At 34.4% G+C, this 27,601-nt stretch overlaps 1 protein-coding gene and 1 non-coding gene across 4 annotated transcripts in view; both read right to left on the bottom strand.

The window, feature by feature from the left end:
* WDR17 (WD repeat domain 17) overlaps positions 1-27,601 on the bottom strand; it is a 118,480-nt gene that overhangs the window by 71,498 nt on the left and 19,381 nt on the right. The window contains exon 1 of one of the 3 annotated variants that reach the window (XM_025385887.1): positions 16,374-16,439. The exons of the other annotated variants lie outside the window; for them this stretch is intronic. Within the exon in view, the coding sequence (XP_025241672.1) occupies positions 16,374-16,439 (66 nt within the window). Of the gene's footprint in view, positions 1-16,373; positions 16,440-27,601 lie in introns of those variants that run through there. 3 annotated transcript variants of the gene reach the window in all.
* Positions 14,683-14,815, bottom strand: LOC112625618. The gene has a single exon (XR_003119699.1). It is a non-coding gene; the product is annotated as a small nucleolar RNA SNORA51 (small nucleolar RNA).

The raw sequence follows: 27,601 nt of genomic DNA, 5'->3' as shown, positions 1-27,601 counted from the left end.
TCATTCAAGGCATCCCATTTGAATTTAAAACACTATGGGCTAATAATGGAAGGGTTGTGACCTGTGTCATAGAACTTCAGTGTTTACATCGACTCTTCATCCTCACAAAATCTATTTGAGGTGCATAAGGCAGCTATACAAGCTGGGTTAACAATACTGTTCACTGTTAGAATGGGGCAGAAAGAAGCTGAAAAGTATCTGAATAAAAACGGTTTGTGTGGCAGGACAGAGAACGTTGGAATAGACAACCCCAAAGATGCGACAATGTAGTGCAGCAGAAGCAGGCCTGGGCAGGAAATAAGGAATTACACCAAGCTTTACACCAGGCGTAGAGCGAGAGTTGGAGTCAAGCATTAAACCTGACGTCTCCATTTCTTGTATCTAAAATACAGCTTCTGAACTATATTTTCTGTCAGATTCCTCTCACATAAAAAAAAAATGCTATGAATCTATCTGTAAACTCTAAATACCTCCAAGATACCACAGAACAGACAGTAAGTGGTGAGGCTGTAAGTCTATGATCATAATGAAAACTCATAAGAAAATCATACTAAGGCAAAAAAACACCTCTGTGCAGAGTATTAAACTATGTGGTTATCTAATAAATGACATTCAAAAACGAAATTAGTGACAAAAAATACTTTCTAAAGGTAGAATCCAAGCCATTATTAGCTATCTTTTCAATATGGTCTAAAATACTGGTCTAAAAATAAAGATAGGAGCTCCTAAAATGAGAGACAATCTTCCATTTACACTACTACAAAGTTATACCAGGCAAATTCAATTTTTAACTATTGTCAATTTCGTATCTGATTTTTAAATGAGGAAAAAATGTAAGTAGTGATTATAATCTTAAATATTTTGGTTTGGAAAGTTAAGTAGAAAACTGAGAGCTATAATAAATTTGGTTTTACGTGACTAATATATTGCATAGTGAATATTTAATTTACACTGCTCAAAAGCTTCGCATAATGTTAATGTCAAAACCACAACATGTAAAATATCACACATACAAAACTTACACGCATAAATATATACACATCTGATCTACATCTCAAGTCTTATAGATGCTTGTTCAGTGTATACCCTGAACCTTCCAACTCTTAATCCAATTCTTTTAACGCTCAGCAATTAGTAAATTTTAAATGGTTAAGTTTTCTCCCATAGATCACTAACTCATATTTATTTATAAAACTATGTTCTTCATTTTATCTTTTCTACTTCATATTTTCACTTCTGAAAAGGATCTACTTTCTTCTCATCTCCTCTTCCATTCTTCTCCAATTCTTTCTGTCTTCATCTCATTAAATCCCCTTATCCGAGCAGAATTAGTGATAGATTTAGAAAAAAAAAGTAAATAAATTACTTGAAGTATAAGCTGGCATGATAAAGTAACAGCGCTACCAATCTTGAGTGCTTTTATGTATTCAGAAACTTTCCTCCTATTCTAATGACACCTGTATTTCCTCAAACATTAGCATTCAGGGTAAATTAAAAATATATACATTTCTTTTTTTTTTTACCCTTAGTAATATTACAGTATCTTTCACTGAAAATGTACATTATTTCAGCCACATTGTGAGTTACATTGACTTACGGAGATTATGTGGAGATCTTTTAAATTACTATTTATAACATTTGCATCTAAGTAAAAATGTCTTTTGATTTCTGTTTAACCAAATATTGAGTTTATATTTGGAAAAGAAACATAATTAAAGAAAAATCTTTAAACACACAATTAAAATGAAGTCATTTGGCCAAGCACAGTGGCTCATGCCTGTAATCCCCCAGCACTTTGGGAGGCCAAGATGGGTGGATCGCTTGAACCCAGGAGTTCAAGATGAGTCTGGGCAACAAAAGGAGATCCTATCTCTACAAAAATACAAAAATTAGCCAGGGGTGGTGGTGCGCACTTGTAGCCCTAGCTACTTGGGAAGCTGAGGTGGGAGGATTGCTTTAGCCTGAGAGGTGCAGGTTGCAGTGAACTGTGATCGCACCACTGCACTCTTGCCTGGGAGACAGAGCAAGTCTCAAATAAACAAATACATAAATAAAAGTCATTTAAAAATTTTCACTTTTTGGTAACTTTTTTTTCACATTTTTCATAATTAACAATTGCTAGAAAAACAGCAAAACTGAGCAAAAAGTACAGAGAGTTCCCATATGCCCCTCATAGCCTCCCCCCACCACATAACACGAGCTTCCCCACTATTAACACTCAGCATCAGATGGCACATGTTAAAACTGATGAGCCTATATTGACACATCATTATTACCCAAAGCCCACAGTTTACATTAGGGCTCATTCTTGATGTTCTCCATCATATAAGTTTTCACATATGTGTAATGATATGTATCCACCATTACAGTATGGGCAAGGATAGCTTCACTGCTCTAAAAAGTCCTTTGTGCTGGCCAGGCGTGGTGGCTCACGCCTGTAATCCCAGCACTTTGGGAGGCCGAGGCGGGTGGATCACGAGGTCAGGAGTTCAAGACCAGCCTGGCCAAGATGGTGAAACCCCGTCTCTACTAAAAATACAAAAAATTAGCCAGGCGTGGTGGTGGGTGCCTGTAATCCCAGCTACTTGGGAGGCTGAGGCAGAGAATTTCTTGAACCCAGGAGGCAGAGGTTGCAGTGAGCCGAGACTGTGCCACTGCACTCCAGGCTGGGCGACAGAGTGAGACTCTGTCTCAAAAAAAAAAAAAAAAAGTCCTTTGTGCTCTGCCTATTCATCTCCCCCCCTCTCCAATTCCTGACTACTAATCTTTTAATGTTTCCATAGTTCTGCCTTCCCACAAAGTCACATAGTTGGAACCACAGAGTATGTAGCCTTTACAGACTGCCTCCTTTCAGTTAGTAATTCGCATTTAGTTTGCCTTCATGTCTTTTCATGGCTTGAGAGCTCATTTCTTTTTTTTTCTCCATTTTTTATTGTGGTAAAATACGCATAACATAAAATCTAACTTCTTAACCACTTTTAAGTGTACAATTCATAATGTGCAACCAGGAGTGTGAGGTTGCAGTGAACTATGACCGTGCCACTGCACTCCAGCCTGGGTGATAGAGACCCTGTCTGCGGGGGTGGGGGAGAGGGAGGCAAGCAGGGAGGGCAGGAGGAAGAAGGGAGGGAGGGAGGAAGGAAGGAAAAAAGGAAGGAAGGGAAAAACACTATTAACAGTACCCAAAGAATGGGAGAAAATATTCGTAAACCACATATCTGATAAGGGATTAATATCCCAAATATAGGGAGAATTCCCAAAACTCAACAATGACAAAGAAACATGATTTATCTGATTCAAAAATGGGCAAAGGACTTGAATACATAATGTCCTCAAATTTCATCCCTGTTGTAGTGTATGTCAGAATTTCCTTCTGATTTAAAGCTGAATAATATTCCGTTGTGCATATATGCCGTATTTCCTTATCCATGTGTCTACGAATTGTCACCTGGATTGCTTCCATGTTTGAGCTATTACAAAAAAATGCTGCAATGAAAATGGATGTACAAATATCTCTTCCATGCCCTGCTTTCAATTTTGGGGGGTTTACATGCAGAAGTGGGATACTACATCAAATAATAATTTTATTTTTACTTTTTTGCAAAACTACCATACTGTTTTCCACAGCAGCAATTCCATTTTACATTACAACAAACAGGGCACAAGTGTTTGGATAACTCCACATCCTGACCAACAGGTACTATTTTCGGTTATTTGATAGTAGCCATTCTAATTGGTGTGAGATGGTGTTTTATTGTTCTTTTGATTTGCATTTCCCTGAAGATTAAGAATGTTGAGCATCTTTTCATGTGCGTATCAGTCATTTCTGTAACATCTTTGGTGAAACATCTATTTAAGTACCTTGTCCATTTTTCAACCAGGTAAATCACGTTTCTTTGTAATTGTTAAGTTTTAGGAGTTCTTCCTATATTTGCGATATTAATCCTATATCAGATATGTGATTTACAAATATTTTCTTCATTGTGTGGGTTGCTGTCCATTTTACTGTTGACAGGGTTTTTCTTTTCTTCTTCTTTTTCTACAGACAGGTTTCTTTCTGGAGTGTAGTGGCATGATCATAGTTCACTGCAACCCCAAACTCCTAGGCTCAAGTGATCCTGCTGCCTCAGACTCCCAAGTAGCTAGGCCTACAGGCATGCACCGTCATGCCTGGCTATTTTCTGCTGTTGTTGAAACAGTCTCACCATGTTGCACAGGTTGGTCTCGAACTCCTGGCCTCAAGTGATCATCCTGCCTCAGCCTCCCGAAGTGCTGGGATCACAGATGTGAGTCACCATGCCTGGCCAGTGTTTTTCTTTTGATGCACAGAATTTTTAATTTTCATGAAATCCAATTTGCATGTTTTGTGCCTTTGATGCCTGTGCCTTTGGTATCATATTCCAGACATTGCTGTCAAATCCAATGTTGTGAAGCTTTTGCCCTCTGTTTTCTTCTAAAAGTTTTATAGATATTGGTCTTAAATTTAGTGTCTTTGATCCATTTTAATTTTTTATATGGTGCCAGGTAAGAGTCCAATTTCATTCTTTGGCATGTGGATATTTCGTTTTTCCAGCACATATGTTAAGACTGGCCTTTCTGCGTTGAATGGTATTGCCACTCTTGTCAAACGATATTTGGTCATATATGTAAGGGGATAGTTCTGAAGTCTCTATTCTATTCCATTGGCCTATGTACCTGCCTTTCTGCTGGTATGACACTGTTTTGATTACTGCAGTATTGCAACAAGTTTTGAAATCAGAAAATGTGAGTCCTTCAGTTTTGTTATTCAGGGTCTCTTGAGTTTCTATATCAATTTTAGGACGGCTTTTTAAAATTCTTGCATTTGCCCGTTTCATCTAGGTTATCAAATTAGTTGGTGTGCAATTGTTCCTACTACTGTCTTATAATGTTTTTAATTTCTTTATAATCTGTAGAGATGTTCCAATTTTTGTGATTTTAATAATTTGAGTCTTCTCTCTTTTTCTTAGTCTATCCAGCTACAGGTTTGACAATTTTGTTGATCTTTCTCTCTATTTTTTTTCTATTCTCTATTTCATTTATCTTTGCTTGGATATTATATCTTTCATTCTAGTTTTGAGTTTAGTTTATTATTTTGTTAGTTCCTTAAGTTGTAAAAATAGGTTGCTAATATGAGATCTTATAAATGCTTTAATGAAATTATTTATGGCTACAAACTTTCCCTCTGGCATTGATTCTACTGCATCCCATAAGTTTTGGTATGTTGTGTTTTTGTGTCACTCATCTCTAAGAGTTCTCTACTTTTCCTTGTGATTTCTTCTTTCATCCATTGGTTGTTTGAGAGTGTGTTAATGTCCATAAATTCGTGAATTTTTCAGTTCTCTTTCTGTTATTAATTTCTAACTTTATCTTGCAGTGTTCAGAGAAGACACAATGTATGATAACTACTTTTTAAAATCTATTGAGGCTTAATATTTGGACAAACATATTGCCCATTCTGGAAAATGTCGCATGTGCACTTGAGAAGAATGTGTATGCAGTTATGGAGTAGGGTGTTCTGTATATGTCTGTTAGATCCAGTTGGATTAATATATTGTTTGAGTCCTCAGTTTCCTTGCTTATTTCCTGTTTGATGTATTCATTATTGAGAACGGGGTACTGAATTATACAACTATTATTGTAGAACTATGTATCCCTTCAATTCAGTTAGTTTTTGCTTCATATATTTTGATGGTGTTTTTTGGGTGTATAAATGATTGTAATTGTTATATTTTGCTGCATTGAAACTTTATTGATATATAGTGTCCTTCTTTGACTTTTCTGAACTTTTTTGATTAAAAATCAATTTCATCTAATATTAATATAGGCATGTCTGCTTTCTTTTTGCTACTCTGTGCATGGAAAAAATTTTTTCCATCCTTTTACTTCCAATTTATTTGTGTCTTTGGATCTCAAATGAATCAACTGTAGACAGCATATAGATGGACCTTGTATTTTTTATTGTTGTACTTTAAGTTCTAGGGTACCTGTGCACAACGTGCAGGTTTGTTGCATATGTATACATGCGCCATGTTGGTGTGCTGCACCCATTAACTCGTCATTTACATGAGGTATATCTCCTAATGCTATCCCTCCCCCTCCCCCCACCCCACGACAGGCCCCGGTGTGTGATGTTCCCCTTCCTGTGTCCAAGTGTTCTCATTGTTCAATTCCCACCTATAAGTGAGAACATGCGGTGTTTGGTTTTTTGTCCTTGCGATAGTTTGCTGAGAAAGATGGTTTCCAGCTTCATCCATGTCCCTACAAAGGACATGAACTCAACCTTTTTTATGGCTGCATAGTATTCCATGGTGTATATGTGTGACATTTTCTTAATCCAATCTATCATTGATAGACATTTGGGTTGGTTCCAAGTCTTTGCTATTGTGAATGGTACTGCAATAAACATACGTGTGCATGTGTCTTTATAGCAGCATGATTTATAATCCTTTGGGCATATACCCAGTAATGGGATGGCTGGGTCAAATGGTATTTCTAGCTCTAAATCCTTGAGGAATCGCCACACTATCTTCCACAATGTTTGAACTAGTTTACAGTCCTACCAACAGTGTAAAAGTGTTCCTATTTCTCCACATCCTCTCCAGCACCTGTTGTTTCCTGACTTTTTAATGAACGTCATTCTAACTGGTGTGAGATGGTATCTCATTGTGGTTTTGATTTGGATTTCTCTGATGGCCAGTGATGATGAGCATTTTTTTCATGTGTCTGTTGACTGCATAAATGTCTTCTTTTCAGAAGTGTCTGTTCATATCCTTCACCCACTTTTTGATGGGGTTGTCTGTTTTTTTTCTTGTAAATTTGTTTGAGTTCTTGGTAGATGCTGGATATTAGCCCTTTGTCAGAGGTGTAGATTGCAAAAATTTTCTCCCATTCTATAGGTTGCCTGTTCACTCTGATGGTAGTTTCTTTTGCTGTGCAGAAGCTCTTTAGTTTAATTAGATCCCATTTGTCAATTTTGGCTTTTGTTACCATTGCTTTTGGTGTTTTTGACATGAAGTCCTTGCCTTTGCCTATGTCCTGAATGGTACTGCCTAGATTTTCTTCTAGGGTTTTTATGGTTTTAGGTCTAACATTTAAGTCTTTAATAGATGGATCTTTTTAAAAATCAATTCTGCCAATCTCTGTCTTTTGTTTGAAGAGCTTAATATCCATTTACATTTACAGTAATTACTGATAAAGGACTTACTTCTGTCATTTTGCTATTCATTTCCAATATGCTTCATAGCTTTTTTGTCCTCATTTCCTGCAACACTTTTGCCTTTTGTGTTTAAAAGTTAATTTTTGCAGTGAAACTTTGAATTCCTTTCTCATTTTCTTCTGTGTATATCCTATAGCTATTTTCTTTGTGGCTACCATGGAGATTAAACTTAACATGCTAAAGTTACAAGACTCTAATTTAAATTTATTCCAAATTAGCTTCAATTACATGCAAAACCTGAGCTCCTTTAAAACTCCAACCCCACACCTTTAAGTTGTTGATGCCAAAAAAATTACATCTTTATATATTGTGTGGCCTGAAACACAAACAAATTAATTATTTTAAATACATTAGTTTCTTAAGTTAAGAGAAGACAAAATGTGGAATCACCAACCAAAGTTACAATAATACTACTTGTATACTAAGAATTTTTAAAAAATTTTATTTGTTTAAATGATGATGAAGACAAACAATAGCATTCCACACCACTGTTTCCAAATACTAGCACTTACAATTGTCCATGTATTTACCTTTATTGAGATCTTTATTTTTTCATATGGCTTTGAGTTACTGTCTAGAGACATTTCATTTCACTCTGCAGAACTTCCTTGAGCATTTCTTCCAAAGCAGGTTTAAAGATAATGAATTCCCTCAGTTTTTGCTTATTGGGAAATGTATTAATTTCTCCCTCGCTTCTGAAAGACAGTTTTGCACGATAAAAGATACTTGGTTGACATTTTTTTCTTTTAGCACTTTAAATATATTGGCCCATTTCCTTCCAGTCTCCAAAGCTTCATATCAGAAATCTGTTGTTTATACTATTGAGGATCCCTGTACGTATGTGTTAATCACTTCTTTCTTATTGATTTCAAGATTCACTCTGTTTTTCAAGATTTGATTATGATGTGTCTCCATTGTGGGTCTGTTTCAGCTCAAATTCTTGGAGTTTGCTGAAACTCTTGGAAATTTACTTCATGTTTTTCATCAAATTTGAGGAGTTTTCTGCCATTATTTCTTCAAATATTCTTTCTTCTCTTCCATATCTCTCTCTTCCCCTTTGGTACTCACACATGAGTGCATATTGTTGGGCTTCATAGTGTCCTTTATGTCCCTTCGGTTTTGCTTACTTCTCTTCAATCTCTTTCTGTTCCTTAGACTCAATATTTTCTATTGTCTTATCTTCATATTTGCCAATATTTTCTTCTTAAATGTCTTTGAATTCTTCTATTTTACTTAAGTTATTATATTTTTCAGCCCTACAATTCTTTTTCTGGTTTTCTATCTCTTTATTATCTCCATTTTGTTCAAATATTGTTTTCTTGACTTTCTCCATATCTCCTTTTAGTTTTTAAGCATCCCAAAACAGTTGTTTTAAAGTCTTTGTCTAGTAGATCTTTCATCAGGTCTCTTTCAAAAAGCATCTGTTTATTTTTTTTTCCACTGAAAGAGCCATAATTTTCTGTTTCTTTTTAGGGCTTGTGGCTTTCTGTTGAAAACTGGACACTTGAATCTAGTAATATGGTAACTCTGGAAATCAGAGTCTCCTCCTTCCTCAGGATTTGCTATTTTTGTTTTCACTTGTTATTTTTGTTTTCAATTGTTGTGGGCTGTGTCTGTGCCAAGGATCATCCTCAAGTATAAACATAAGGACTTCTCAGGGTTATTCTGAACTTGTGTCTTTTTCTGTTCATGCACAGTAACTTCCTAATTTTGTTTGTATAGGCAGTTGCTTTTGAATTGCATAGGCTTTAATTGCTGGCTCCCAAAAGGGTGAAAAGAAAAAAATTAAGGGATTCAGCCCTTTAAGTCCCCTTGAAATCACTTCAGCTGGAGCGGGAGGAGATTGTAACAGTGGAGGTAGGTGCAATAACAATGGCTGCCCGCCTCTTTGTCTGCACTTCTGTGATCAGAAGCAGTAGATTCCTGATATACAAAGGACAGAGTGCTTTTTTTTCTACCCTGGTTCAAATAAGCTGCTTGCAAGATACTTCTAGAGTATATGCTCAGTTGTCTGCCCTGGAGCTTGAGGTGAGGGATGAGTAGCTGCCACTGTGCTGGGAACTAAAACTTACTAACTTCAATTTATCATCCAAGCCTTCCCCTGGAAGTTGCAAGCCTTCACAGATTCTGGCATTACAAAATAATTACATCAGACAGACTGTACCGGTGCAATTGTTGTCTAGGTGGGGAGAGAGATTTCTAGTGCCTTTCATGGCTTAATGGCTAATTGCTTTTTAGTGTAGAATAATATTTATCTATCTAGATGTAGTGCAGTTTATTTATTAACCAGTATACTGAAGGACATACTTGTTGCTTCCATGTTTTAGCAATTATGCTTAAAGCTGCTATAAACATCCATGTGCAGGTTTTTGGGTGGACACAGCTTTTTTGCTGGACCATATAATAAGAATATGTTTAGCTTTGTAAGGACCCATCAAACTGTCTTCCATAAGGTCTGTGTCATTTTGTATTCCCATTAGAAATGAGAGTTTCTGTTGCTCCACATCCTTGCCAGCATCTGGTGTTTGGATATTAGCCATTCTAATAGATATGTAGTGGTATCTAATTGATTTAATTTGCAATTCCCAAAGACAAATGATGTTGAACATCTTTTCACATGCTCACTGGTCATGTATATATATGCTTTGGTGAGGTATCTGTTCAGCTCTTTTGCCCACTTTAAAACCAGGCTGTTCCATCTTCTAGTTACTGAGTTATATGAATTCTTTGTATATTTTGGATAACAGATCTTTAGCAGATGTGTCTTTTGCAAATATTTTCTTCCATTCTCTAGCTTGCCTTCTTATTCTGTTGATATTGTTAAAATTGAAGATTTTCATTTTAATAAAGTCCAACTTATCAATTATTTATTTCATAGAACATACCTTTTGTATCTAAAAAGTGCTAGCAAAACCCACAGTCATCCAGGTTTTCTTTTATGTTACCTTCTACGAGTTTCATAGTTTTGCATTTTATATGTAGTCCTATGTTGCATTTTGGGTTATTTTTTGTAAAATATATAAGGCCTGTGTCTAGATTCTTTTTTTCAACATTGTATATCCAGTTATTCCAGCCTCATTTGTTGAAAAGACTATCTTAGTTTCACTGTATTGCCTTTGTTTCTTTATCAAATATCAGTTGAGTATATACATGTGGGTCTATTTCTAAGCTCTCTATTCTGTTCCATTGATCTATTTGTCTATCCTTTTGCAGATACCACAGCTATCTTTTTTATTGGAGCTATACAATAATTCTTTAAGTTGGGTAGTGTTAGTTCCCAACTTTTTTCTCCTTCAATCCGTTCCTGCATGTTGTCTACTTTTACCATTAAAGCTATTAGCAAATTAATTGCAGTTTTTTTTTTTTTAATTCCTTGTCTGATAATACCAACATTTCTGTTGTATCTGACTCTGGTTCTGATGCTTTATCTGTCTATTCAAACTGTATTTTTTTGCCTTTTTGTTTATCATGTAAATTTTTGTGAGGTATACATGATGAACTTCATAAAAGAAAATGCTGTAAACAGGCCTTTAGTAATGTAGTGGTAAGATGTGGGGGTAAAGTGAGCATTATAAAGTCCTATGATTAGGCCTCAGTCACGTGCCCATGACCAGTGCTTCTTAGTTCCCCCAGCCCTGCTTAGGTGGGACACGATGGCTGCGGAAGGGATGGTGTTGGGTATTTTCCTTCTCCCAGGTAGGTAAGGATCTTATGAAATTCTAGAGTGTTACACTCCGGACAAATAGGTTCTCTTGAGGTTAGGTCTTAAGAACAGAATGCCATGATCCTAAAATTCATACAGAACCAAACAAGAGCACAAATAGCCTATGCAATCCAAAGCCAAAGGAATAAAGCTGGAGGCAATGCATTACTTGACTTTAAATTATATTACAATACTATGGTAACCAAAACAGCATGGTACTGGCATAAAAAATAGACATATAGATCAATGGAAGAGAACAGAGATCCCATAAATAAAGCCACATACCTACAGTGAATTGATTTTCAACAAGGCCAACAAGAACACAGAGTGAGGAAACAACACCCTTTTCAATAAATAGTGCTGGAAAAATTAGACATCCACAATCAGGAGAATAAAACTAAACCCATATCTATCACCATATATAAAAAACCCATATATAAAAAACCCATATATAAAAAAACCCATATATAAAAAAAACTAACCCATATATAAAAAAAACCCATATATAAAAAAAAACAATTCAAGATGTATTAAAGACTTAAATGCAAGATCAGAAACTATAAAAATACTAGAAGAAAACCTAGGGGAAACTCTTATGGACATTCATCTAGGCAAGGAATGTATACTATGACCTCAAAAGCACAGACAACAAAAACAAAAATAGATAAATGGGACTTAATTAAACTAAAGAGCTCCTGCACAACAAAAGAAATAATCAACAGAGAGAACACACAACCTGCAGAAAAGGGGAAATATCTGCAAACTATTCATCCAACAAGGGACTAATATCCAGAATATACAAAGAAACCAAATAACTCGACAACAACAAAAATACAAATAATCCCATTAAAAACTGGGCAAAGGACATGAGTAGACATTTTTCTGAAGAAGACATACAAATGGCCAAGAGGTATATGAAAAAATGTTCAACATCACTGATCATAAGAGAAATGCAAATTAAAACCACAACAAGATATAATCTTCCACCAGTCAGAGTGCCTATTACTAAAAAGATAGAAATAATAGACGTTGGTGAGGATGTGGGGAAAAGAGAATTCATACACTGTTGGTGCAAATGTAAATTAATACACCTTCTATGAGAAACAGTATGGAAATTTCACAAATAAATAAAATTAGAGCTATTATATGATCCAGTAATCCTACTACTGTGTATCTACCCAAAGGAAAATAAATCATTATAGCAAAAAGATACCTGCACTCATATGTTTATTGCAGCACTATTTGCAATAGCAAAGCTATAGAATCAACTTAAGGGTCTATCAACAGATGACTGGATAACAAAAATGTAGTATATATACACAGTGGAATACTATTCAGCCATCAAAAATCATGTATTTTGCAGCAACATGGATGGAGCTGGAGGTCATTATCCTAAGGGAAACAAGCCATGCACACAGAGTCACATATCACATGCTCTCATTCATAAGTGGGTAGTAAAAAAACGTGTCCACATGGACGCGAAAGTGGAATGTTAGACAAGGGCGACCCCAAAGTGTGAAGGAGTGAGAGGGGTGGATGATGAGAAATTACTGAATGGTGCAATGTACATTATTCAGGTGATGGATACCCTAAAAGCCCTGATTTGATCACTATGCAATCTATGCATGTAACAAAATTGTACTTGTACTCCATAATTTTATACGAATTATTTTAAAAGTTGGTTAAAAGTAAAGAACAGAAAGCTCTAGTGTAATTTAAGTGGTTTCTTTTCCCTCCCGCTGCTGGAAGCAAGAGGATATTCTTCTCTAATATTCACTGTGAGTACCAGTTTAGAGCTCCTGGAAGTAAAACGTACAAAAGCTCCCCCACCACTCCCATTACTGGGTTCCTGTGAAGTTTTTAACTCTCAGACTTGACCATATTGTGCTTCCATCAATTTATCAGTTACAGTTCAGATTTTCTTACTCTGGCAGCGAAGCCCAGGTTGGTTTCTGCTTATTGATTTCTGCTCTGGTAAGTTGTGATTCTCTGCAACCGCATTTCTACCTCAATCATTTTGAGGGCAGTGATTTGCCTTGTGCCCTTACTTCTCAGGTGGATCTAGGAAGAGTTGTTGATTTTTCAAAGTGTTCAATTTTTTACTGGTTAAAATGGAGTAGCAACTTCTAAGCTGCTTTCATGCTGAACTAGAAACCAGCAGTTTCTCTGCTTATTTATTAAAAACAAAAAGAAAGTTCTAAATTTGTGCCAACACATTTTGACTTTAAGAGTATATCTTGATTTATTATTTTTTAGTTTCCAAAATTAGATAATATAAGCATTTCTATGTTGACATAAAATTTGGGGTACCTTTGATCTTAAATAGCTTTTACAGGTCTTACAATCCAACAACTTAAATCCTGTTGAAATTCAGAGTCGAATAACTTGCTAAACCAGATATTAAAATAATAAATAGGACAAACAGAATAGATATTTCAAAACAAAATAGATATTTCAAAACAACAGATATTTTTAAAAATCTATGATTCTAAGTAAAAGATAAAAAGCATATCATACATTATTGAATATATATCATTGCATTTAAAGTCTGAATTATGTATTCAAGCAAAGTCTAATACGTGAATTTCTAGATTTCTTTTCAAAAGGACTAAAAAAGATATGCAATAATTATGTAGTCTTAATTAAATTATATCTACAATTGCCAAGGAGATGAAACAAAATGTCCAGAGCCTTTTGTTATCTTTGTAGTCAGCACCAATTGTTACTCAATCATGATTCTGCATTACTAAAAACAGAAAATGGTCCACTGAAAGTCCATTTCAAAATATAAATTTATATTTTAAATATAAATTCTACAAAATATGTCATATTTAAAGGTAAATAAACACCTTAGACAGGTAATATAGTGCAGATAAATATTTTACAAAGCCTTTATTATCCTTACTTTAGAATGTTTCATTAATATGTGAACCACTCAAGAATTTTCGTGTCTATTTCAATGATTTGTTGCTTCAGAATATACAATCTTTTTGGCCCAGAAACAACACACACACTTTGCCAATGAAGTACTAAACATTGTAGCTCACTGAATAATGCAGATTTATAATGGATTTAGGAAGAAACTCTGAGCATTGTGTCACCCCACATAGAACTGACAACATCAGTCGTCTGGCAACTATAGCCTTTGCAATGATATATTTTTTTGTTGTTGTTTAACTCAAATTGTATTTTTGGATTCAATCTCATACCATATGAAACACACATACACAAAAAATAATCATATTAAATTTATTCTTAGGTTCAATAGGGAATACATGGTGAAGATGCTTTTCGCAAAGTGAATAAAGAAAGCGATAAGGATATATCTACATTAGTTTGGCACAGGTAATAAAACTCGCTTTTAAATATGTAAGATTATTATGATATAAAATAATCATAACAAAAATTATAAAACTAAAGTTCATATATATGTGTTTGTATAAACATAGTCACATGCCATAAATACTAATTATGTAATTATGTCAAAATACAAACGTCAACTTAGTGCTCTAAAAATCAAATTCGCACTTGTATGTGACTTTCCAAACATTACATTTCTAATTTACAATTTTTAACTCAAAAACACAACTTACCTCTTCTTGTGAACATTCTAAAAAACAACTTTAAAAATCTGCTATGCTGAATGCTTATTATATGTAATATATATGCATATACAAATAACAAATATATATGCATATACAAATAACAAATGAAAAATAATACACTGAATTTTTTTTCAATTCTATGTTTCCCCGATTCACAATACAGACCAGGCACAGGTCCTGGGCTGAAGAATATATGGGGTAGGTTTATTCTACCTTCTCTTTCTATACACTCAGTGTAAGAACACAGCCTGTGGTAAGCACCAGGAGGGCATAAGCTGGATTTCTGAAAGAAATTAAGGTCAATATTCATGTGCCAATTTTTTTCAATCAGAATAGGAGCTTTCATTTCCATCTACATACGTATGAGAGCTGGTCAATACTTAAGCCAGAAGGAGCTCAAACTCACAATAAGATAGTAATTTTAGGGTCAATCTATTTCTATACTTTAACAGCAGCTGCACTTTTAATACGTTTCAAAACCAGGCATTCATTTATAAAGGCCCATAGTAGTATAAAGGGCAAGAAGGGAAAGATTTTGAATTCTCATAATCTCCATGAGCTGCTCCAAAGTCATTTTAAGGAAACACGTTTCATTAAAAAGCATTTTTCTTAAAATCAGTTCCCATTCCTGCATACAATACAAACAAGGATACTGGCAGTGTGTGTGTGTGTGTGTCTCTGTGTGTGTGTGTGTTGTGTGTGTGTGTAAGTGGGACTTGGAGTATTACTATTAAACTCATAAGCTAAAATAGTTCCATCATTTATACCTGAAATTGAAATTCAGGATGGCAAACTGCTCATTAACTCTCAACTCCTTTTCTGAAGAATGCTTTAGGATTTACAATATGAGGATTATTCTCCAGAGTTAGATATTTACTGGCTCCAGAAATGTTTACCAGATGTTTTCACAGCTTACAAAAAAAGTATCTGGAAAAAAAAGTACAAAAGGCTTCAAATGGTTGAGGATTTATAACTAAAAAGAAGTAATACTGAGAAAATATCTGTAATTAATGTGCTTAGGATGGGAATCTCAAGAAAAAGAAAAAGAAAATACTGTATATCTTTGGCAGCCTATGCTCTTGAACAACAGTGGTGAAAAATCTAGTAAAATAGCATATACTCTGGCTTTTTTGTCCCACTAATTAATAAAATAAAAATACACAAATTGTCTTCATTTAAATAATCAAGAAATTTAAAAAGTGAAAATAATCAAAGAGAAATCATATATTATTCTAGAATAAATCCATGTGACAAGGTACATTTTAAATAGCATTTTTTCTATTATTGTTATAACAGGTCAGAATACTGTTTTCAAAATACTATGTAAATGTTTTCACACTAACAATGCAGTTTCAAATGTAATTAACTGACTAAAAATTTAACACATGCAACATGGCACTCTTCTTCAGAATTGTTTTATTTTCCTTTTCAAATATTTGTATAATAAATAGTATCAGCATACATTTATCTTCTCTTTCATTAAATGATTTTCTTTATGGGAAAGACTTGCTTGAAATTACTGCTATTTTCATATATTAATCTCAATATATAAAATGTTATTTTATATTTAAAGTCTAAGATAATTTCAAAACATTACAAACTCATCTGAAAATAGGATAGAAAAATATGCCCTTTCTTCAATATATAGTTACACTTATTATATTCTTACTTCTGCCTTAAAACTAGCAAATAAGTGTCTTATTCACGCTCAGAATTTTGCAAGGCAAAAACGTCCACAATATAAATCACGCAGAAATAGAACTACATGAGAAGAAAAGCAGAAAAAAAAAAGGGCACGAAATCGTAATTACAAATAAATATATCTTACTCTTTGCAGTCCTTCATACCAATCATCTTGCTCAAACCAATTTGAAATGCAAGTCATCCAAGCCATAGAATGTTTCTACTTTAATCAAGGCAATTGGAAACTCCGCATCAGAATAGTCAGCACCTAAAGTAACAACAATGTGTTTCAACCAAACAAGATTTACCAAAATCTCCCTTGTGAAATGATGTTCAGTACAAAAGGCTAGAACTGCACAAATATTTCAGCTGAAACAATTTTAATTATTTACAAGTAAATAAGAAAATAAGAAAAAAATCAATAATAATGTTGTTAGACAGTACCAGAGAATGCTATTATCAAATACTTTATTAACCTTTCTGTTTACATTCTTAAAAAATCTTAGATTTAACTTTTATAAGAAATAGCTCAATGATTTATAAAAGTTACCAAGTTAAAAATAAGGAATCCATAAAAATCACAAAATGGGCAGCAGAAAATGAGTTATATTTTCAACCTCAGGAACTGAAGCTTTCTAAGTTAAAAGGTATACAATGATAAAGCCAATCCTATATTTCTGTTTGCTTCCAGCCCCATACTTGAGAGTTAAATCATTTCCCATTTAAGCTAATTGCTAACCATGTAACCACATCAAAAAGTTTAAAGACACCATTTAATACAGTGCTGATATGTTCAAGAGTCAAAATCACATGAATGTAATTTAATTTTAGTTTTATTCATTTTTAGAAGGAAATATTTACTAGCCATGATGAGTAAGATATTTCTTCCTACAATGGAAAATATTTGGACTTCAAAATATCCTCTATAATGTTTAGATGCTTAACTCAACATACAACAGGTTCTAAGTGATCTTTTCTTCAACAGAGACAAAATAATGGAAGGAAGGACAAAGGGATGAAGGATGGACAGTAAGAAGCGAGGAAAGAAGGAAGGAAGGGAAGAGAAAAAGAGAAAATGAGTAAAATAATGAAAAGAGAATTAAGCAACAAAGGAAAAGAAGGAAGGAGGGAAGGAAGGAGGGGAGGGAAGGGAGGAAAGAGAGAATTACAGTTTTTGTAATTTGAGTGTTTCATTCTTCAATATCCAAAAAGTAAGATAGATTTTGCTCTGGCATAGGAAGATACACTTGTATGAAATATAATTATCACTGCAGCTACTCGAGAACAGCTTTATCTCTAATGTGATTCCTTACTCTTCACAAGTATTTTCAATAATAGATCTGAGTGAAGCCTCAAGTCAAAATGCTTGGGAATAGGTTCTTGCTTCTGCAATAAGCTCTGGGACTGGCAAAATCTCTTGCTTAATTTGTTTACATTTCGGTGACTTCCTTGAATCTGTTATCTTGGCTAGTCTGCCCTGCCCTTTTAGCTTCCACAAAGTCCATTGTTCCTGCCTATCTGCTCAGGTTTTTAAATCGCCTGCCTTATCCTATCCTCTGTATTTGTCCTCTCCTCATTGTTGTCTCTTGCTTATCATATTTTGAGTTGCAATTATTTATCTAAGTCCTGCCATCAGCTTTTTTTACCCTAGTATGAACTTTTATCTAATACGGGCCCAACAACTTTACCGACCTTGTCTCTGCTTCAGTGATTCGTGTGTCTCCCGCAACACAACCTACAGGCCATACCAAGCTCCTAAACTCCATTTCCAGCTACCTGCTGAATCTAGATCTCTCAGCCCTTTACCTGATAATCTCAATGTTAACATATTTAAAACCTAATATATCTCTTTCAAGTAAGGTTTTCCTTTCTACCACCCCAAATATTCTTTCTCTTACATTCTCCATTTCAATGACTATCATTATATTCTAGATAGTAACCTGAGATGAAAATATCAAGTCATCTTTGATTATTCCATCAACCTCATCTCCTCCTACTACTACATTTGATCACCAAGTCTTATCAAATTACTTTGAAAAAGTCTATTCAGAAGGCCCTTATCTTCATTACTAATGCCACTACTTTTAATGAAACTCTTCATTGTGTCCTGTACAAACTAATGCACTGTATTGTTCTGTACTGCCCTGTACTGTTCTCTTCTTTCAATATAATTCCCAAACACATGTTGTCCTTCTATGCTTTCAAGGCTTTTTGCCTGGAAGTTTTTAAATGTTTTGCCCAGGCTGCCCCTTTCACCTTTTCCTGTGAGTAGTGAGCTCTTGCAAGTTTTTCAGACTCAAATTAAGTATCTCTTTTTTTTGAAGACTTTCTCAAATCCTCCAAATCTCTTGTCTGTGCTCCTTCATATCTATATTTATAGGTATTAGATAGTGATTATTTGTGTACATATAAACTGTGAGTTCCCCCAAAGACCAAGCCTTATTCATCTTTGTATAGAAGATACAAAATGTGTGTTGAGTGAATTGACACATGCAATGCTATGAAAGTTGGTCACCTAGTGATAGTTCATGTGAACTGAAGGCATATATTACTGAAACTTGGAAAAGATCTAAGGAAATGTATCTAAGTAAAATGGGATTACTATCCCATTCCTTGTAGGGAAGCAGCTAAACAAAATCACTTAAGAAATTGTTTTTGGTGTTTTCTTAAGAGCAAAATAAAACTTGAATTAGTAAAAGTACTTTGTAATCATGCCATCACCAAGTGTGTCTTTATTATACCATTATAAATCTGGTGTAAATAAAATACCTTATCCATAGAGCATATAATAGTTCTTATTTCTTATGTCCTGATACTTTTCCATGAGCACCACTTACTATATTTGCAAGGAATAAGAAAAGCAAGATATTTCACATTGTATAATCTCAGATAAAATGTTACCTTGCATAAAACATATATTTTTTTGTTATACTCCAGGTATTTTGATTATATGAGAGTAGGTGGGATCTGGTTCATTTAGTATAAGAATGGTAAATGGGTTTTAACTCTCACCCCTCCCTGGGGTGCAGAGTTGAAACCTTTAGCTGACCTCAGATGGGAAGCATGTCATGATCACTCAGCAGTAACTGAGATAAGAAGAAACTTTTGAGGAAATTTATTACACATCTTCGCATCCCTGTATCTATGTCCATGAGTCTAATTGATATTTCATTAAAATCACACATTTAACTTATTTTAGTCAGAAAATTCTTACTGCCTATTAAAATTAGTGATAGAAACAAATGACAAAAATAAAATATTAAATATCACTAATTAAAATAAAATAGAAAATGAAGTAAAGTAGTTTTCATTGTCAGAAAACTTATTGCAGGCATTGAATAGTCAAGCACACAAGTAGTCTGTGATTTCTCCATTTTTTTCACAGATGACTTTTGGCTATTTTGGGTCTTTTGTGGTTCCATATAAATTTCAGGATTATTATTTCCATTTCTGTGAAGAACGTCATTGGTATTTTGATGGGGATTGCACTGAATGTGCAGATTGTTTTGGGTAGTAGAGACATTTTAATAATATTGATTCTTCCAATCCTTGATCACGGAAGATCTTTCCATTTTGTGTCCTCTTCAGTTTCATCAATGTTTTACAGTTTTCATTATAGACTCTTTCACTTCTTTGGTTAAGTTTATTCCCAAGTATTTTATTTTATTTCTAGCTGTTATAAATGGGACTACATTTTTCTTTTTAGACACAGTTTCACTCTGTTATCCAGGCTGGAGTGCAGAGGCATAATCTGGGGTCAGTGCAACCTCTACCTCCCGGGTTCAAGCAATTCTCATGCCTCAACCTCCCAAGTAGCTGGGAACACAGGCATGTGCCACTACACTCAGCTAATTTTTGTATTTTTAGTAGAGATGGCATTTCACCATGTTAGCCAGGCTGGTCTTGAACTCTTGACCTCTAGTGATCCACCCACCTTGGCCTCCCAAAGTGCTGGGATTACAGGCGTGAGCCACCACATCCAGCCTTGATTTCCTTTTCAGATTGTTCACTGTTGGCATATAGAAATGCTGCTTATATTTGTATGTTGATTTTGGATTCTGCAACTTTACTGAATTTATCAGTTCTATTTTTTTTTTGGTGGAGTCTTTAGGCTTTTGTAAATATAAGATCATATCCTCTGCAAACAAGGATAATTTGATTTCTTTTGTTCCAACTTGGATGCCCTTTATCCCTTTCTCCTGTCTGATTGCTACAGCTAGGATTTCCAAAACTATGTTGAATAACAATGGTAAAAATGAGCATCCTTGTCTTGTTCCAGATATTGAGGAAAGGCTTTCAGTTTTTTCCCATTCAGTATGTATATGGCTTTTATTGTGTTATGTTATGTTCCTTCTACACCCAGTTTTTTTTAAGGTTTTTATCATGAAGGAGCGCTGAATTTTCCAAATGCTTTTTCGGCATCAATCGAAATGATCATATGGTTTTTGTACTTCATCCTGTTGACATGATGTATAATTTGATTTGCATATGTTGAACCATCCTTGCATCCCCAGGATAAATCCCACTTGGTCTTGATGAATGGTCTTTTTTAAATATGCTGTTGAATTCAGTCTCCTAGTATTTTGTTGAATATTTTTGCATCAATATTCATCAGAAATATTGGCCTTTAATTTTCTTTTTTTGTTGTGTCTTTGTCTAGTTTTGTATTAGGGTAATTCTGGCCTCACAGAATGGGTTTGGAAGTGTTCTTTCCTCCTCTATTTTATAGAATAATTTGAGTAAATTTGGTATTGGGTTTTCTTTAAATGTTTGGTAACATTCAGCAGTAAGGCCATTGTGTCCTGAAGTTTTCCTTGATGGGAGACTTTTTATTATCATTTTGATATCATTACTTGCTATTGGTCTATTCAGGTTTTGGATTTCTTCATGGTTCAATCTTTGTAGGTTGTATGTCCATTTCTTCTAGGTTTCCTAATTTATTGGCCTATAATTGCTAATAGTATTTTTAATGAACCTTTGAATTTCTGTAGTATCAGTTGCAATAACTCTTTTTTCATCTCTGAATTTATTTAGGTCTTTTTTTATTGTTAGTCTGGCTTACAGTTTGTTGATTTTATTTATCTTTTCTGAAAACCAACTTATCACTTCATTGATCTTTTGTATTTGTTTCAGTTTCTTTTATTTCTGCTCTGATACGTATTACTTCTACTAATTCTGAGTTTCGTTTGCTCTTGCTTTTATAGTTCTTTAAGATGCATCATTAGTTTGTTTACTTCAAGTTTTTCTACTTTTTTGATGTAGGCATTTATTGCTGTAAATGTTTCTCTTAATACTTTTCATATATCCCATAGGTTTTGGTATGTTGTGTTTCCATTTTCATTTGTCTCAAAAAATTTTCAATTTCTTTAATTTATCCATTAACCCACTGGTCATTCAGGAGCATATTGTTTGATATTCATGTGTTTATAAAGTTTCCAAAGTTTTTCTTGTTACTAATTTCTAGCTTTATTCCATTGTGACCAGAAAAGATATTTCATATGATTTCAACTTTTTTGAATTTTTTAAGACTTCTGTGGCCTAACATATGGTCCACCCTTACAAATGATGCATGTGTTGGGGAGAAAAATGTATATTCTGCATTATATTGTATATTGTATATTGCATTATATTGTATATCTGTATATTGGATAAAATCTTTACTAGGTTGCTGGGCATAGGCCCCCATATCTGGCCAAAAACTGGCCCCAAAACTGGCCGTAAACAAAATCTCTGCAGCACTGTGACATGCTCGTGATGGTCATGATGCCCAGGCTGGAAGGCTGTCGGTTTACCGGAATGAGGGCGAGGAACACCTGGCCCAACCAAGGCGGAAAACCGCTTAAGGCGTTCTTAAACCACAGACAACAGCATGCGCCATCTGTGCCTTATGGACGTGCTCCTGCTGCAAATAACTAGCCAGAGCCCATCCCTTTATTTCAGCCCACCCTTTTGTTTCCCATAAGGAATACCTTTAGTTTATCTATAATCTATAGAAACAACGCTTATCACTGGCTTGCTGTCAATAAATATGTGGGTAAATCTCTGTTCGAGGCTCTGAGTTCTGAAGGTTGTGAGACCCCTGATTTCCCACTTCACACTCTATATTTCTGTGTGTGTGTCTTTAATTCCTCTAGCACCGCTGGGTTAGGGCCTCCCTGACCGAGCTGGTCTCGGCATTGGGTGATAATGATGTCCTTTCAGTGAGGACCATATGGGCCTATATCTTAATAATAAGGAAGAAATGGAAAGAGACCATTTCTCACAAAGCCTGAGGCTCAACTTAAGTAAATTCATTTAATGACTAAAATACTGTGACCTGCCTGTCTTCACCTGTTTGTCTTGCTACAAGGCTGGGTAATTTATAAAGAAAAGAGGTTTATTTGGCTCATGGTTCTACAGGGTGTACAGGAAGCATGACACCAGAATGTGCATCTGGTTAGGGCCTCAGATTACTTCCACTGATTGCAGAGGGAAAAAGGAGTTGGTGTGTGCAGAGATGACATGGAAAGAGAGAGGGAGCAAGAAAAGGGGAAGGAGATGCCAGGCCTTTTTTTTTTTTTTTTTTTTTTTTTTTTTAAAATACAACCAGCTCTAATAGAAACTAATAGAGCAAGAACTTGCTCATTATTGCAAGGATGACACCAAACAATTCATGAGGGATCTGCCTCCATGACCCAAACACCTCATTATACCCTAACTACAACATTGGGGATCAAATTTCAACATGGATTTTCAGGGATAAACATCCAATCTATAGCACTGCCCTACTCTAATACCCCCCATAAGCAAAAGTACATTCTCTCTGGAGGAAGATAACATTAAATTATCAGCATTTAATAAAATAATGACCAGGCAGGCAAAAATACAGAAATTCCAAGTTATGCTTGTTTCCACTTACATATAATTGGAACACCTTCATTTCCAGGAACAATGGAGAAGGAGTAAAAGCAAACCTCATTTGTTTCTGAGGAGGGATAGAAAACCCTCCTTTCCGACCCTAGGAACCAGGGAAAAATCACCAGTTCTAGGAAAAGGGAAGAAGCAAAAGCTCTCATACCCAAGGGAGCAGGCTGGGAAAAATCTTAGTCCCCAGTTCTGTCCAAAAACAAGGCATAGATCTGCCACTGTTGGAGGAAATGCAAAAAAAGCTCTCTTACTCAACACTCATATATACAACACTCAACACTCACACACACAAAGCAGAGACTGGCTGCCACAGAAAGGGGTTTAGGGGTACAGGAGAGACTCACAAATGTTCGCTAAGAACCAGACTCTCATAAACTGGGGATCAAAATTGTAGTATAATACTACATTAGGGTACTATAAAAGAATTAGAATGAACTATTACAATCAAAAAACATAAAAGGATACATATTGCATGATTCCATTTATAGTAAGTTAAAATAAGCAAAATTAATTCTATGTTATTAGAAGTTGTGAAAGAGTTTTGGGGGTGAACAGAAATTGTAACTTAAAAGAAGCCCTAAAGGAGATGTCTAGGGAGTTTACAATGTTTATTTTATGCTAATTATGCTGATGAGTACATTTTGCTGCTATAAAACACTAGATTACAATTTCTGCTTTCAGGTATATGATCTAAGCAATTACATACTAAAACTCCACAGTAGTGTTTTCTAATATTAACAAAATTAAAAGGGGAAAAATGCGGAAATTAACTTGCCCACATAGAGATACAGTGTAATTAGATTATATTTTCTAACTTCACTTGGGAAATTTCATTTCTCCTTTCTACTTTTCCATTAGAGTTTGCTGCCCACCAACCCCAACCATCAATATTTCAGCATACATCAACTTAAATCTATCTCTGGGATATAGTACAAATTCTTCTCTAATCCACAAGTATTGTTAGAAGCAGTGTCAGGGACAAGCAGGTGAGGAAGGCAGAAACAAAAAATAAATAATCCCCATGATGGGGCAGGAATAAAAACAGAAGTCTTTCTAAATAAACTGAGGATGGATTAGATCAAGGAAATGTGTTTGGGATACAAAGAAATACCAACAGGAAATGTGATGACTTTGCCATAATTATCTCAGTCTGTTCATGCCACATCTATAGCGGGTCCTCTGAGTCCTTCATTCTTGTTCTTACCACAGAAAATGTGTACTTGAGCAGATCTCCACTATCATGTTCTGAAAGGCCTGAAGAAATCTGCATAGAAAAATGTTTCTGATTCAATATTTCATACTTTGATCAGACATTCCAAGCTCACCCTTATCAACAAGAAAAAACAGTGCAGCTGACAACACTCCAATTATCAGTGATTCCAGTTTGAAATGTTTTTAAAGAGATAGGGTCTCACCATGTTGCCCAGACTGGCCTCAAACTTTTGGGCTCAAGCAATCCTCCCACTTCAGCCATTTAAGTAGCTGGGGTTACAAGCATGCATCACTACCCTCCTGGCTGGGTCTGAAGTTTTTAGTGACAAAGTATACACTATGCTTCTCTTTACCTTAGGTCATACACTATTTTTATGTGCAGTAACACAGAAAATAAAGTAAAATAGTTGAAAAATGAAGTATTTTTACCAGATAATTGGAATATATAAAAATAAAGGCTGGGCATGGTGACTCACGTCTGTAATCCCAGCACTTTAAGCCAAGGAGGGCAGATCACTTGAGGCCAGGAGTTTGAAACCAGATTAGCCAACATGGTGAAACCCTGTCTCTACTAAAAATATAAAAATTAGCTGGATGTAGTGGTACACACCTGTAGTCCCAGCTACTCAGAAGGCTGAGGCACAAGAATTGCTTGAACCCGGGAGGTGGAGGTTGCAGTGAGCCAAGATCACGCCACTGCACTCCAGCCTGGGTGACACAGATTCCGTCTCAAAAAAAAAAAAAAAAAATTAATTGATTAAAATAAAAATAAAATGAATATACTATACTTTAAAACTGAAAAACACAATAGCTGAAATTTAGATCTCAATGGATGAATTTATTAGTTGATTGGATACCCCAAAAGTCACTATTAGTGCAGTGGAACATAAATAAATGGTATATGCCAAAATCAATGCATAGAGAAAAAGAGAAACAGAACAAAGCATAAGAGACAGATAAGGTAGGCAGAAAAGTTAAACATGTGTGGAAGAGTAGAATAAGGAGAGGAAAGGAATAATATAGTGGAACCAAAGAGAGATAAAGAATGAGAAATTTCTGAAACTGATTTTAAAACTAAGGTCTCTGAACTACCAAGCTCCAAGGAGGATAAGTTAAAGTGACACCTTATTCATGCACATCACAATAAATGCCAAAAACCACAAAAAGAAAATGTTAAATCTTAAAAATGGTCATGTTACAGCAAAGATCAATAGAAATAATGGAAGTCAGAATGCAATGAAATTACATTTTAAAGTGCTGAGAAAAAGATAACTAAAAACTCGGCAAACATAGTATTTAAAAATGGAAGAATATGAACATTTTCATTGTAAGTTTTCATACAAACAAAACCTAGTAAATTCATTGCTAGTAGACCCATTCTAGAAAAAAAAATGTCAGGGCTTTCTTTAGGTAGAAGGAGAAGAAACATGAAAATGTTAGAGATAGTGAAGATCGTCAGAAAGGGAAAATATGTAGATAAATATAAATGAATATTAACTATGCAAAATGATCATTGTAATGTCTTATGAAATTTAAAATATTTGTAGCACTAAAATTATATGAAAACAGTAACACAAAAGAGAGCAGGATAAATGGAGTTAGTATTAGCATTAAAGAAGAGGTAAAAGTAATCATTTGTATTAAACTATAATGAGTCAAATTTACATGCTGGAATCTCCAGGGTAATTACAAAAAAGGACAGTAAATAAACATACTGTTAGGAAGTTAATTGAAGGAAAGTGTAACTAATTAAAAATTATAAATAAGAAAACAAAAATTATAAATGAGAAAAAGTTTGTATATATAAATAAAACTATAACAGTTATATATTGAATAAGAGAAAATAAAATTACAAATCAAAATAAAATGAGCATCTACATTAAAAAATTCAACTCATTACATGGGACACACTTTAATAAAAGATTACAGAATGGTTGAAAGTCAAAGATCAGAAAATGATAAACTATACAAATATTAACCAAAAGAAAGATCTTACGTAAATCAAATATAAAATAGATTTTAAGGCAAGAAATATTACCAAAAAAGAGAGGAACATTGCTTAAAGATAAAGGGGTCAATGAGACTGAAACATATAATAATCCTAAAACTGGTTGCATCCAAATGACATACACAGTTTTCAATTAAATAAAGCAAGAATGACAAAAAAAGAATGACACTATTAAAGGAAAACTATGTAAATCTACAATCATAATGGGAGATTTTAAGTAATAAATCTCAATAGCTGATAGAATAAATAGATAAAACCCCATAGGATCTGAACAACATACAGAAAAGGACTCAATTGACATATATATGATACTGTACCCAATAATGATAGACTTCACATTCTTTTCAAATAAACATGGGTGGGCTGCTTATAAAAATAAACCGTGCACAGAGTCATAAAGAAAATTTAACCAAACTTTAAAACACTGAAATCATTCAGAGTGTATTTTTAAATCAGGATAGAATTAAGTCTGAAATCAATAAATAAAACTACAAAATCCACAACTACCTAGAAATTAAAGAATGCATTTCTAAATCTTGGAATCAGAAAAGAAATAAAAAATGGAAGTTAGAAAATACTTAGCACTAAATAGCAAAGTCTAAACATAGAAATTTGTGGGTTGCAGCTAGATCAATGCTTAAGTGGGGGAGGATTATAGCATCAATTATATTTTACCTTTTTCTAATAGAAAAGGAGAAGGAAGAAAATTCAAAGATTTAAGTTTCTATCTTTAAAAATTGGAAAAAGAAAAGCAAATCAAGCCCAAAAAAATGTAGAAAAGGAAATCATTCCAAAAACAGGTGAAAGCAATGAAATAGTTCACAAACATACAGTAGAGGTAATCAACTAAACCAAATACTGCTTTCCTTAGATCAACTCGCAGACAGATTGATCAAGAAAAATACAGAAAAAATACAAATATCCATATCAGATCCTTCTCAGGAATAAAACAAAAACAAAAACAAAAAAAAACACTGTAGAACTTACTGACATAAAAAAAGAAGAATATTATATCCACCTTCACACCAACATATTGGATAACTTGGATGAATGCACACATTCTTCAAAAAGAAATACAAGTTACCAAAGTTGATCGAAGAATGAGAAAATCTAATATTTAGCCTGAATATGAATATAAGTCTACATGTAAAACTTTTCCCACACACAATCTTCCCGGCCCAGATCGTTTCACTGGAGAATTATTTAAAATATTTCAAAAAGAAATGTTACACAAACTCTTTGAGAAT

This window comes from Theropithecus gelada, chromosome 5 (genome assembly GCF_003255815.1).
Source record: "Theropithecus gelada isolate Dixy chromosome 5, Tgel_1.0, whole genome shotgun sequence".
Classification (NCBI taxonomy): Eukaryota; Metazoa; Chordata; class Mammalia; order Primates; family Cercopithecidae; genus Theropithecus; species Theropithecus gelada.
Note: the sequence above shows the minus strand (reverse complement) of the source record. Positions and strands in the feature narration are given on the sequence as shown.